Genomic DNA, 13,463 nt, shown 5'->3' with positions numbered 1-13,463 from the left:
TATCACCAAGTGTAATGCCCTGTATCAGTTGAACCTCCTCCGGCTTGAACAAAGCTTTTAACAAATCCCCATCCCATTTTCTAGTTTGGTCATTAATCAAGGAGCTTACCCTCACTTCTGGAAAATCAATTCCCATTGGATTGCTGACCCTTGGTGTGAGAATAGATGGCAGCCAGGCATCACCCCAAATGCTAATATCCTTCCCATTACCCACCCTCCATCGCCCTCCTTTTTTCAACACCTCCCTTCCCTTCAAGATGCTACGCCAAGCATACGACCCTTTGGCTGAAACGGGTGCTTCCAAAATAGAGCAATTGGGAAAAAACTTCGCTTTGAAAACTCGATAGAAGAGTGAGTTTTCATTGTGGAGAAGCCGCCAAGCCTGTTTTGCTAGGAACTTGATTTCCTTGAATACACCTAAATATAATGACATTGCATCCCTTCTTTACTCTCTTATGATTTCCTTGAATACACCTAAATATAATGCCTTTGTATCTCTTCTTTACTCTCTTATATGCGGTCGAATTATTCTATGTTGGGAGCCAAGACCATGACATATGAAGTTGTGACAGAGATAGTAGTTTCCATCTACCGAACCGCCACAATATGTACAATATTCAAAATGATTGCTAATACTCCTATATATTCTAACGTAGAGGTTTGCCAAATGTCAACGTGTTCTTTTTTAGTTTTTTTTTTTTTTTTTTTTAATATTTATTTCTTGAGTTGATGTAGGACAGTAGGAGGCCCACTTCTTATGACAACATACAGTTGTCATCAAAGATACAGCTCATCCTTGAAAAAAAGTAGGTCTTGGGGGTGGTTAGTGGAAAAGACATAACTCATCCATTTTATTGGAATACATAATAATTCAATTAGCTGTATGTTTTATCTTTTTGTTTTTCTTATCTTCATTCACATATGGGGCTGGAATAACTCGGAGGCCGGAGGGTGAAAGCCATTAACATGTTTCAATCCAATCATGGTAACGTATGTCCAAATTTAATATTACCAAAATGCTTCAATCCATTGGGTACATACGGCATTATTCCATCGATGCTTACAATTTATCGAATTTGATATATATATATATATATATATTTGATGAGCTGTTCTTATTTGGGAATGTAGTGCTTTTTCAATATCGTGATTGAACATTGAAGACTCCATTTTTAATTTTGTGACACTGAAGTGGCAAGCATGACAGGAAAGTGTAGAGAGAACTATTAAAATATGTTAGAGCTAATATAGATTTTACTACGACGTAGAATAATTTTTATAATATAATTTTTTTTTTTGAGAGAATTTTATAATATAATTGAGTTTGCAAAGTTTTGAGTGGTTCTCATTTTAGCCCAATATTAACACCATATTGCTGGGTTTGGAAAATTATATTTTAAAGTTAAGTGTGTTTCCAACTCACCAACTCAATGAAACTGACCCAACACAACTTAACATCTTGGTTGGTATTTGTGAGTTAGAATTTTGAGTCTCGAGTTAGGTTGGATTTAAGTTTATAGTTTCAACTCGTTTAACCCAACCCGTTTAACCCAAAATAAGAATTTTATTTTGTGTTGGGTTTAGCTTTTAGGGATTGCAAAAGGGACGTAAGGCATGTGGTCAAAAGGGTTTTCACGGGCATTTGGTGTCACAACAAGCCTTCAACCTAAGCTGAGGGCTCTCAAAATTGGGTTAAGTATGACTTTAGACATGGGTATAAGTCGTTTTGAAATTGAACTTGACTCATTGACAATTATTGAACTTATTGAATCAAGCAAGATCAATAACGATTTTTTATTAGACCTATTGTGGATTAGTGTAGGTGCTTAATGGGGAGGCTTGAGCGTTACAATGTACATCACATCTACTAAGTGGCTAATGGATGTGCAGATATCGTCTTTAGAGTTTAGACTTCAATCAAAATATACTTAGAAACTCTTTAGATTTCTTATATTGATTGTAAACAAATGTTTGAAAACTATTTACACTTTTAAAAGTTTTTGGGAAAAATACATTGTTGGTCTATAAAATTTGGCCTATGAGTGATTTTAGTTCATGAAGTTAACAGTGATCGTTTTTAGTCCCTAACGAACTTAAAGTAATTTTTAGTCATTCCGTCATTATCAGTTAAATCTCTTTAAAAGAAGATGATGCGGCTAGACTAAAAATTGATAAGTTAGGTACTAAAAGATATTACTTTGATTTTATAAATGATTAAAAGCTATCATTTTAAATTTTAAGGACTAAAATCACTTATGGCTTAAAGATTACTAGCCCCATCACATGTGCTTCGCGCGTGCGATGAAACTTTTTATTATTATTTTTTTTTATAGTGTCATAATTTTTTATTCATTCCAATTTGAGATTTACACATTTTCGCATCTATACTACTACTATTTAAGGGGTTTTCTCTATTCGAGATCCTCAATTTAGATGCCTAAAATACCCTCAAATTCATCCGTTTCTAAGTCTTATTAAATCATAGGGTTAGACATGTAAAATTTGTAATTTAAAAATCCCTAATTTTTAGTTAAATAATAAAAAAAAAAACAGTTTTTTCTTCCACCTCCACATTTCTCTCTCAAGTTAATTGTCAAGTACTAATACAACTTCTTCTTTTAAAAAAATAAAACTACTTTTTTTTTCCAACAAATGTACCATGTTTTTTTTATCACTAAACTATTTTTTCCCACCTCCACATTTCTCTCACACATTTGTAGCCAAGTACTAATACAATTTTTTAAAATAAAAAAATAAAATAAAACTACCATAAGTAAAATGTGTAAATGCAAAAAATAAAAAATAAAAAGCCTCATCGCATGCGCAAAGTGCGTGTGATGAGGCTAGTTAATATTAAGCATTTAAAACTACTAATACAACCAAGTGTATCATAAGACTAGATTCAAAAAATAAACAAATATTACACGTTTATTTTGTAGCCGAAAAAAAAAAAAAAAAGACCTATGTTTTTATTATATATATATATATATATAATTTTTATTTTGAAAATCTAATTTATTAGTGGATAAAGCAATTTGAAAATCAACAGGAGAGTGGCCTTATTTTTTAGGCAATGTTTTAGTAGGAGTTAGAGTTGTATTTTTATCGGACTGTCCTTTAATTTTTTTTCTACCTAAACATATGAGTGTAGAGGTATTTTTGAACAAAAAAAAAATGAAAATCCTAAACAGTAGAAGCCCTTTAAATAATAGTATAGATGAACAATTTAAACATGATTTTTTGTACTACATTGCTAATTATATTTTAATAAATTATTAGGTTAATTATAATTGTAAGGCCAAAATTTGAGTCTCTAGCCCAAGGGATTGATGGGTTTAGGCCCAAAAAGCCCAATACAATGAATTTGTAGAGAGTGGGTTGGAAAACTGGGCTTTAATGAGTTGGGTAGCAATTACAATTGATCCAAATGACAATAAGGAAAAGATAGAATGGTTCTTTTTTTAAAGAAAATAGTCCTCGGCACAGTCCGAGGAAATCAGTTCTTATGTATTTCTTCTCAAGTTTGATTACAAGTTCAATTCTTGATTGCTACAGTGTTTTTTTCTTAATTTCTCGATCCCTTTCTCTCAGAGTCTCCCTTTTATTTTATACTATCATTTTTCCTTTATCTCTGTCCTCTACGTGTAAATTAGATTGTTAATCCTGATCCTTGTCACATCAGCACTCTCCTGAAGTTTTTAAGGAGTAGCTGTAAGGCTGAAAACTATTGTTCAGGTATCACTTCCTCATTAATGCGGTCAGAGAGTTAGCTGTAGAGCATTTAATGCGGTAGTAGCAACTTTCCCTTAGTTATTTTCCAACTCCCATTGGTCCTATACGTTTACAATACATATCCTTTTCAATAGAATTTCCTGGAACATCACTCTGGATGATAGAACACACTTTCTGACCTCTACTTTGTTTAGCTGAGGAGATGCTCCTCCTCTGCCTATCTCCCCTAGCTTTCACAATCATGGCTTGCTTATGAAGTTCAAAGTCTTACATCTTCCTTACTATTGATCTATCCTCGAACCACTAAGCTTTCACGGACAAGACCCAAGGCCCAACATATATTTTGGGCCCCTTATTCCTACAATAGCCCCTCAAAACTCCAGTTTTCCCCTCCTATCCAAGGAGAAAAATGGGGTTTTGATGTTTGAATAATAAATCCCACATGTTCCTTTAATTTCTACATGTGAGAATGTCACTTTGCTTGTCCTATAACTATTCCTAACGCTTTGGAGCCCGCGATGTCTCATTAAATGCTATAGGAGGCACTCTGTTCCCCGCATCTTACAGTGAGATGTAGATCCTATGGTTAGCATTTCTCCTTGAATTTTGAGCGGGATAACTCCCACTCAATTCTGCCTTCTATATAAGGCGCCTGAGGGGAGTCATTTTTCCTTATTTTACAAATCTTCAAGCTCTCCAAAAGTCCCAAACTCTCAAACCTTCAAGGCTTCCCAAGTTTCTAAATCTTCCAAGTCTTTTTCTTTAAAAAATTTTAAACCTTTAAGAAGTACAGGAAGCAACACATGTGCTTATTCTCATAAGTTCCTTCTTTTTTAGGTTCTTTTCTCCTCGGCCGATCTCCTTGACCTTCTATTCTTTATTTCCTTTCCTTGAAAACTTCTTCCACTTCCTTTTAGCTTACCTTGATGGGTAGATTTAAGCACCTTGTAGACTCTCCCGCCAATATAGAAGGCTTCAAGGCTAAGTACCACATTCTTCAGGGAGTTTCCCTACGGTATTGTGCCCCGAACCAAGTGCTTACCTATAGGGAGGAAGGGGAGGTGGTCATTCCCATGATCGCCTTCATAGAAGGGGGGATGACCCTTCCCATGGGTAGGTTAACCCAAGACTACTTACTCGCCCATAAATTGTACCCCCATCAGTGTGCACCCAAGCTCTTTAAGATTTTGGGTAGTGTAAATACTCTCAACGAGCACATGGGGCTAAACCTCACTTGGCACGACGTCATCTGGATGTACGAGTGCCACCTGCTTGGAGATGCAGGATACTATCTTAAGTTTAGATCCTCAGTGGTCAGGCTTATCTCGTGCCTCCCTAAATCCAACAAGGGTATGAAGAATGACTTCCTAATAGTCTCAGGGGATTGGCACGACAGTCTTCACTGCCTTGTCCGAGAGGGAGAGTCAAGTAGGGTGCCTTAGACTTAGGTTTTCCTTTTTTTTTCTCTTTACATGGGCATTAGTTTGGCAATTTCACCACTATTTTTTTTCTTTTAGTATCCTGTTTACTTCTGATAGACAGCTTTGTTACCCTAATCGTGTTTTTGCTTCTCAGATGTTTTTGCAGATAAAAGATATGTAGGTCTTAACCGCAACCTCGTCAACTTCGCTGGTCTTAACGAGGTACTAAGGTCAAAAGTGTTCGTGAGTGAAGACAGGCAATTGCGAGCCATCCACCTTATACTTGACTTCAAGCCTTTGTGATCTCAATTCCAGGACAAGGGCCACGTAATAAGGGCATGAGATCCTTGGCTAGCACAGATTAATGTTTCTATGCCTAGTTTTTTAGCCCGAGAAGACCTCCCACCAGTTAAGTTGCCTTTCCACCACTCTCCTTGTGAGGTAGCTACCTTGATGGAAGAAACAGCCTCCTCACGCATGTCTCTTGAGGCTAAGATTGATCAATTCCACCTCGAAGAGGACAAGGAGGAACAGGAGAACCTATAATCCATCTCCCGGACTCCAAGGACGAGCTAGGCTGACACTCCATTGCCCAATCTCCCAAGCTCATCGTTGCATGTGTTGATAGCGACTTCGAAGAGGAAGACGAGATGCCACTGGACAACAAAAAGAAAGAATTGTGCGACCTCCTCAAGGGTAGGGGGTTAGGCCCCAAGGACGCCTCAGGATCCCAGCTTCCTCTTGCACTCCCCCATCTCCCTCCTCCGTCCACAGTCGACTTGCTCCCCATCCCAAACCTGAAGAAGAAAGGAAAAGAGAAAGAAACTACCGATGAGAGGGAGGTGGTCCCCGAAAAGGAGCCCAAATAGCAAAAGATAACTAAAGACAGGGGGTAGGTCTCCTCGGTGGAAAGCAAGGAGGCTAAGCACTTGGCTGACGTGCGCCATCTAACTTGGAATCCCAAGTTGGAGTTGGACGGTGCAGCGTTACCCTGGAACTCCTCAATCAAGGAGTTCTAGAGAGGCCACTCCTACCATGTGGTCAAGGCTCTAAAGCGTCATCTCCTTCTCCTCAAGGATATGGACGCGTTAAAACATATGAGGCAACCAAAGCTTTTCTTGTCCCTAAAAAGGAACCTAGCCCTAGTGAGCTCCTTGGCATCCTTTATCAATAGTAATTCCCTTTTCTTTTCTTTTCTTTTTTTTTTTTTTTTTTTTTTTAACATACTCTTTTGTTACTTATATGCAAGCTATCGAGGAGGTCTCTGTGGCCGAGGAATGGGTCAAGGACGCGCTAAATGAAGCTAAGGTTGAGGCCAATCTCTATGCCAAGACTAATAGGGCCTTGGGCACTGCCAAGTAGAAGAACCAAGAGCTTAAAACACAGCTGATAGCCGAGGAGAGGGCACAGAGGAGTGCTGAGGCTGGTCTACAAAATGCCCAGGACCTAGCTAAAGACCAGTGCAAAAAGCTCTATCATATTGAGATAGAGTTGGCCACCCAGAACTAGCTGGTCTTGGAGTTGAAGACAGATCTGCAGAAGGCAAAGGAAGTAGCTCGAACGGCTAAAGAAGCTGCTGAGGCTTCGGAGCAGGCATCCTACCACCGTGGGGTGGAGGAAACCGAAGTTTGGCTAACGGAGGAGCTAGCGGAGGTGTGCAGAGATTACTGCAAAGAGGTGTGGGCAGAGGCCCTCAATCAAGCAGGAGTCCCTGCTACGTCCGAGTGGAACCTCCGAGTGGAGGCTCACTGAGAACATATTTTCTTAGAGGACATCCGAGAAGTTCCAGCGGTGCTTCCTCCTCCCACTGTTCTTACTCTTCCCCCTCGGAGCCGCCTTTCACCACCCATGCCTTTCTTCCTCCACTTGAAGTCTTCAAAGGGCCTAGTAAGGCTGGTAACCAAAGCCAAGAGGTTGAGGTGGCCGAGGGCAAAGAGGCTGGTTAAGGGGGTCCTCAGCTCGAGGATAAGGGCAAGGGCAAAGAGGTCAAAACCCTGCCAGAAGCCAAGGGTAAAGAGGTTGCACTCAAGATCAAGGATGTTGACTCCAAAGCCAATGATACTGCTACTAAGGTCAAGAATGCTGACTCCAAGGCCAAGGATGCTACTACCAAGGCTAAGAATGCTGATCCCAAAGATGACCCTCCTCGCACCAAGGCATAGTTTTAGGATTTTTCCTTTCTTTTTTGTACTTTTTTCTTCTTTTTGTTGTGGCAGTTTGCCACTGTTTATAACGTACCCCTCTTTCCTTGTTTAATGAAAAGATATCAACTTTGGCTTTATGAATATTTATTTTCTTTGCGATGTTTGTCTATGGTTGGTGTGATTATCATTTTTCCTCCTAATGAGACTTAAGATTGATGTTATCTTTAAGGGTGAATATCCACACTTTAACAAAAGCTAGTAGTAATAACTTGCCATTAAGTTAAACAAATTATAATTGTATACATGGTGAGAAAAATGGTTAAGTCCTTAGATACAAACGAAATACTTAGTAGGAAAAAAGGGTGTCCGAGGTATCTCATTTTAAGGGTATCTTACTAAATTACCTTTGAAATCCTTTAATGAAGACCCATGGTGGGCTTTCCAAGTGTCAATTTCACCTAGGCATGTGAACCGAGGAATTTGACACGTCCAACATTCTGTTCAACACTTAGAAAAATGAACTGACAATATCAATTTACCCAAGGTATGTGGTCCGAAGGGCCAAGCATGACCAAGATTCTGTTTGATACTTAGAAAAGATGACATGAAGTGTTAATTTGCCCAAAGTAGGTGGTTCGAAGGGCCAGGCCTAAATAAGATTCTGTTTAACACTTAGTAAAATAAACTGAAATATTAATTTATCCAAAGCTTGTGGTCCGAGGGACTAGGCATAACTAAGGTTCTATTTAACACTTAGGAAAATGAACTTACAATATCAATTTACCCAAGGTATGTGGTCCAAGGGGCTAGGCATGACTAAGGTTTTGTTTGATACTTAGAAAAGATGACATAAAGTGTTTATTTTCCCAAAGTAGGTGGTCCGAGGGGCCAGACATAATTAAGGTTCTGTTTAATACTTAGTAAAATAAACTGAAGTATTAATTTATCCAAAGCATGTGGTCCGAGGGACCAGACATAACTAAGGTTCTGTTTAACACTTAGAAAAATAAATTAAAGTATTAATTTACCAAAAACTTATGGTTCGAGGGACCAGGCATAACTAAGGTTCTGTTGAACACTTAATAGAATGAGCTTACAATATAAATTTATCTAAGATATGTGGTCCGAAGGGCCAGGCATGACCAATATTCTGTTTAATACTACGAAAAATGATAAATACAATGCGTATTGTAATAAAAACATAGCAAGAATGACTTTCATTAATAATAATACATTCCCAGGTTATTTACATTCCAAGAGTGTGGTACAACTTTTTCATATAGATCTTCGAGGTAATATGCATCTATTCCAACCATTGAGGTGATATGATATGACCCTTCTTAGTTGGGCTCCAACTTTTCCCATGCTGGGTTCTTTGCCGTCCCCAAAACCTTTCTTAACACCAAGTCCCCAAGTGCTAGTGACCTTAACATCACATTTAAGTCGAACCCCTACTTGAGCTTATGTTAATAATATGCCAATTGAACCATGGAATTTTCTCTCTGCTCCTCAATTAAATCCAAACTCTTTTCTAATAACCCATCATTGTTGCTTGGAGTAAAAGAGCTTGTCCTCATTGTTGGGAATCTAGTCTCGAGGGGAATTACAGCCTCGGCCCTACTAGTTATTAAAAAGGGGGTTTCCCTAGTGGACCTACTAGGCGTAGTCTGATATGTCCAAAGAAGATGTGGCAACTCTTCTACCCATTTTTCATTTACATTATCCAGCCTTTTTTTGAGTCCATTCACTATGACCTTGTTAACAGCCTCAACCTATCCATTCCCCTGTGGATAAGTCAGGGTGGAATACCTATTTGCAATGCCCAAATCACAGCAATACCTCTTGAAGGCTTTGCTATCAAACTAAAGACCATTATCCGAAATGAGTGTATGAAGGATTCCAAATCGAGTGACAATATTTTTCCAGACAAATCTCCCTAGCATCCATGTCCTTGATATTTGCCAATGGTTCAACTTCAACCCATTTAGTGAAGTAATTCGTGCCGCCGATTAGCAACCATCTCTTATTCCCAGCTGCCTTAAGGAAAGGCTCTACAATATCCAAGCCCCATTGAGCAAAAGGCCAAGGGCTGGACAGAGGATTAAGGAGCCCTCCTGGTTGATGAATGTTTGGGGCAAATCTTTGGCATTGGTCGCATTTCGTCACATACTCTTGTGCTTCCCTTTGCATATTTGGCCATCAATATCCTTAAGTGAGGGCCCAGTGAGATAAAGACTTGCCTCTCGTGTGACTTCCATAAATCCATTCATATAACTCTTTTAAGAGTAGTTCAATTGCTTTAGGGTGTATACATAGCAAATATGGTCCAGAAAAAGAGTGCTTGTACAACTTTTGGTCTTCAGACAGCCAAAACTGAGGAGCCTTTCTCCGTAGTTTGTCAGCCTCGGACTTACCCTCGGGCAAGATGTCTTCCTTAAGGAATAGCACAATAGAATCCATCCAGCTAGGACCTATCCTAATTTGATGCATATGAACCACATTTTCCCTTATTTTAGTAGGCTTACACAAGTCTTTCACAAGTCTAACCCGATATAAACTTTGTATCGAGGAGGTTGCGAGCATAGCAAGAGAGTCAGCATGTGTATTTCTACTTCTAAGGATTTACAATAAAATGAAAGACTCAAATCCTGACTGCAAATGTCTAACCTAATTCAAATATTTCTACATTCTGAGATCTCTAGCTTCCAACTCTCCTCCTACCTGGCCTACCACCAATCTCGAATCTGAAAATATCTCTACTACCTTTCCCCCCATTCTCTAAACCATAGTCTTTCCTACCAATAGAGCCTCATACTCTGCCTCATTATTGGTGGTCGAAAAGCCTAACTTTAAGGATTTTTTAATAATGATCTTCTCAAGAGAGATTATAACTAGCCCCACCCCTGATCCATTTTGATTCATTACACCATCAACGTGTACTCTCCGGGGTAAAGGCTCTTGTAGGGAGACCATGCCAACTAATTTTTCATCAATGTTTTGCTTCTCAACTTTTTCTTTAAATGGGGTTTCAGCAAACTTGGCCACCAAATCAGCGAAGACTTGACCTTTAATAGAGGTGCAAGGCATGTACTTAATATCCAAAGCCCCTAAGATCGTGCCCCACTTAGCAATCCTCCATGTGTAATCAGCATTTCAAAGTAGAGATTTAAGCGGAAGTTAAGTTAGGACAACAACTGTGTGTGATTGAAAGTAATGGAGGAGCTTACGCCTAGCATACACCACTGCCAAAATGGCCCTCTCCAGAGGTAGGTAACAGACCTTAGCTTCATGTAGTGACTTGCTCACATCGTAAACTGGCCTCTGCACACCATTGTTAACCCATACAAGCACCAGGCTCACCGTTTGGGAAGCCACGACAATGTAAGCAAACAAAATCTCATCCATCTCGGGTCTGGACATAATGGGTGGCCGAGAAAGATATTCCTTTAACTGTTGGAAGGCCAAGTCACACTCTTCGGTCCATTAAAATCCCTTCCATTTGTTCAACAATTGGAAGAAAGGCCTACACCTATCTACTGACTGAGAAATGAATCAATTCAGAGCAGTAGTCATCTTTGTCAACTTCTGGTCCTCTTTAAGATTCCGAAGTGGTTGTAAACTGTTAATTGCTTTAATTTGGTCATGATTGACTTCAATTCTCTAATGAGTAACCATGTACCCCAAGAACTTCCCTAATCCGACACCAAAAGAGCACTTACAAGCATAAGTCGCAGCTTGTGTCTCCTCAAGATCTCAAAGATATTCTCGAGATCGTTAACATGCTCAGATTCAAATTTACTCTTGACCACCATGTCGTTTATATAAATCTCAATGTTTTTTCCTAGCTATGACTCAAACATCCTGGTCATCATCCTCTGATAAGTAGACCATACATTCTTTAGACCAAAAAGCATCACCTTGTAGTGGTAATTCTTAGTAAGGGTGACAAAAGATGTCTTCTCCTAATCATCCAAAGTTAAAGGTATCTGATGGTACCCTTGAAAGGCATTCAGGAAACTCATTCGAGAATGGCCTTTAGTGGCATCCACCAATTGGTCAATTCAAGTCATGGGAAAAGGGTCCTTAGGGTAAGCTTTATTCAGATTTGTGAAGTTCACGCATACCCACCACTTCCCATTCTTCTTCTTTACTACCACTGTATTGGCCAACCACTCAGGATAAAACACTTCCTTAATAGCCCCAGCCTGCTTAAACTTGTTCACCTCCTCCTTGACAGTATCAAAATACTCTTTAGATGAGTGCCTAAGTGGTTGCTTCCTAGGGAGGACAGCTAGGTTGACATTCAGATAATGGCAAATGAAGTCTGGATCCACTCCAGAAGCTTCATAAGCATTCCATGCGAACACATCAATATTCTTCCTTAGAAATGCTAACAGTTCTTCCTTCTCCCGAGGAAGCAGATGAGCTCCGATTTGAAAAAACTTATCTGGATCATCATATATAACAATTTCCTCCAACCTCTCACACTTCGCCTCTTCCGACACCATGTTTATAGATAGGACCGGAATCCTTGATTACTATGAGCCCCCCTCAGTAGAGGCCAAGGACTCAACTTCAGGCTAATACATAATTGTAGCCACCAGGCACTGCCTAGCCATGGATTAACTCCCAACAAGCTCTTCAATCTGGTCCCCTGACAGATATTTTATCTTCAAATGCAAAGTTGAAGAAATATCCCCTAGGGCGTGAAGCTAAGGTCTTACCGTAATGGCCGTGTAGAGAGAATAAGCATCCACCACAATGAAGTCCACCTTTACTACCTCTAAACCTACATGCACGAGTAGTTTAATTTGACCCTTTGGAATTACAACTTTCCCATTAAAACTTACCAAAGGTGAATCATAGAATGTCAAATCCTCAGACTTCAAATTCAACCCTTTGTACAAGTCAGGGTACATAATCTCTGTACCACTGCCCTAGTCTATTAACACCCTCTACACATCATACCCTTCTATCCTAAGTGTGACCACTAAAGCATCATCGTGTGGCTATATGGTTCCAACCTTATCCTCATCCAAAAAACTCAATGTCGATCGAATCTCCACCCTAACTCTCTTCGATTCAGAATTAGAGTCTTCGGCGGGTGACCGAGCCACAGATATTACCCTAGAGGGTTGAGAACCAGTTCTCTCAAGAGCAGCAAAGATGACATTAATTGTGCCTAAAGGGGGCCTTAAAGAAGCATTCCCCTGAGCCCCTGACCCTGCTTGGTCTCCTTACCCATTGGGCCAATGCAAAAACTATTTTAACCTTCCATCTCTAACTAGTTGCTCCAGATGATTCCACAAAATTCTACAATCCTCGGTGGTATGTCCTCGTTCCTAGTGGTACTGGCAATGAAGACTTTGGTTGCGCCTCAGGGGGTCTCCTCTTATCTTATTTGGCCATTTGAAGTATGGCTCATTCTTGATCTTCTCCAAGACTTGATGTACTGGCTCTCGAAACACCATGTTAACCACCTAAGGAGCCGTAGACCCAGATTGCCCAACAAAATCCCTTCGGGGTCTGTTATTATTGTATCTGTCTGACCTGAAATCCCTCCTGTCCTGAGAGATAACCTTAGCCTTTCCTTTCCTTTGCTACTGGTCTTCCTCAACCCGCTTGTATTCGTTGATACGATCCATAAGTCGACACACACTCCTTACTGGCTTCTTGGTCAAGGACTTTCTCAAATCATGCTCGGCAAGCAAGCTGACCTTGAAGTTCCTTATAGCCACGTCATCAAAATCCCCATCCATCTCATTAAACATCTCCCAGTATCTATCTGAATACGTTTTTAAGGTCTCTCCTTCTCGCATGAACATGGACAACAAGGAATCTAAAGGCCAAGGAACCCTACTGCACGTAATAAAATAAGATCCAAACGCCTGGCTAAGCTCCTTAAAGGAATCAATAGAACCTGCCCCAGGCCATCAAACCACCTTATTGCCACAGGCCTCAAGCTAGATAGGAATACCTTGCACATTAAGGCCTCATTCTTGGAGTGTACAACCATTCTTTGGTTGAAGTGACTTATATGCTCCACAGGGTCTGTACGACAATTGTACATGGTAAATGTTGGCTGAGTGAAGTGTTGAGGAAGTTTTCCTACTTCAATCTTGCGTGTGAAAGGTGATTTGGAAATTTGGTTCAACGCCCTACTCAT

The 13,463-nt window shown here is 39.8% G+C and overlaps 1 protein-coding gene across 1 annotated transcript; it reads right to left on the bottom strand.

Moving 5' to 3' along the window:
- Positions 1-12,897: 12,897 nt before the first annotated feature.
- LOC136068058 (uncharacterized) lies at positions 12,898-13,463 on the bottom strand. The gene is made up of 2 exons (XM_065774708.1): positions 13,240-13,463; positions 12,898-13,156 (listed from the first exon to the last, which is right to left on the bottom strand). Exons 1-2 carry the CDS (start codon positions 13,461-13,463, stop codon positions 12,898-12,900), a joined length of 483 nt encoding a protein of 160 aa, XP_065630780.1.

This window comes from Quercus suber, unplaced genomic scaffold, assembly GCF_002906115.3.
Source record: "Quercus suber isolate HL8 unplaced genomic scaffold, Cork oak 2.0 scaffold_97, whole genome shotgun sequence".
Lineage (NCBI taxonomy): Eukaryota > Viridiplantae > Streptophyta > Magnoliopsida > Fagales > Fagaceae > Quercus > Quercus suber.
The sequence above is the reverse complement of the archived record's forward strand: the minus strand, read 5'-3'. Positions and strand labels throughout refer to the sequence as shown.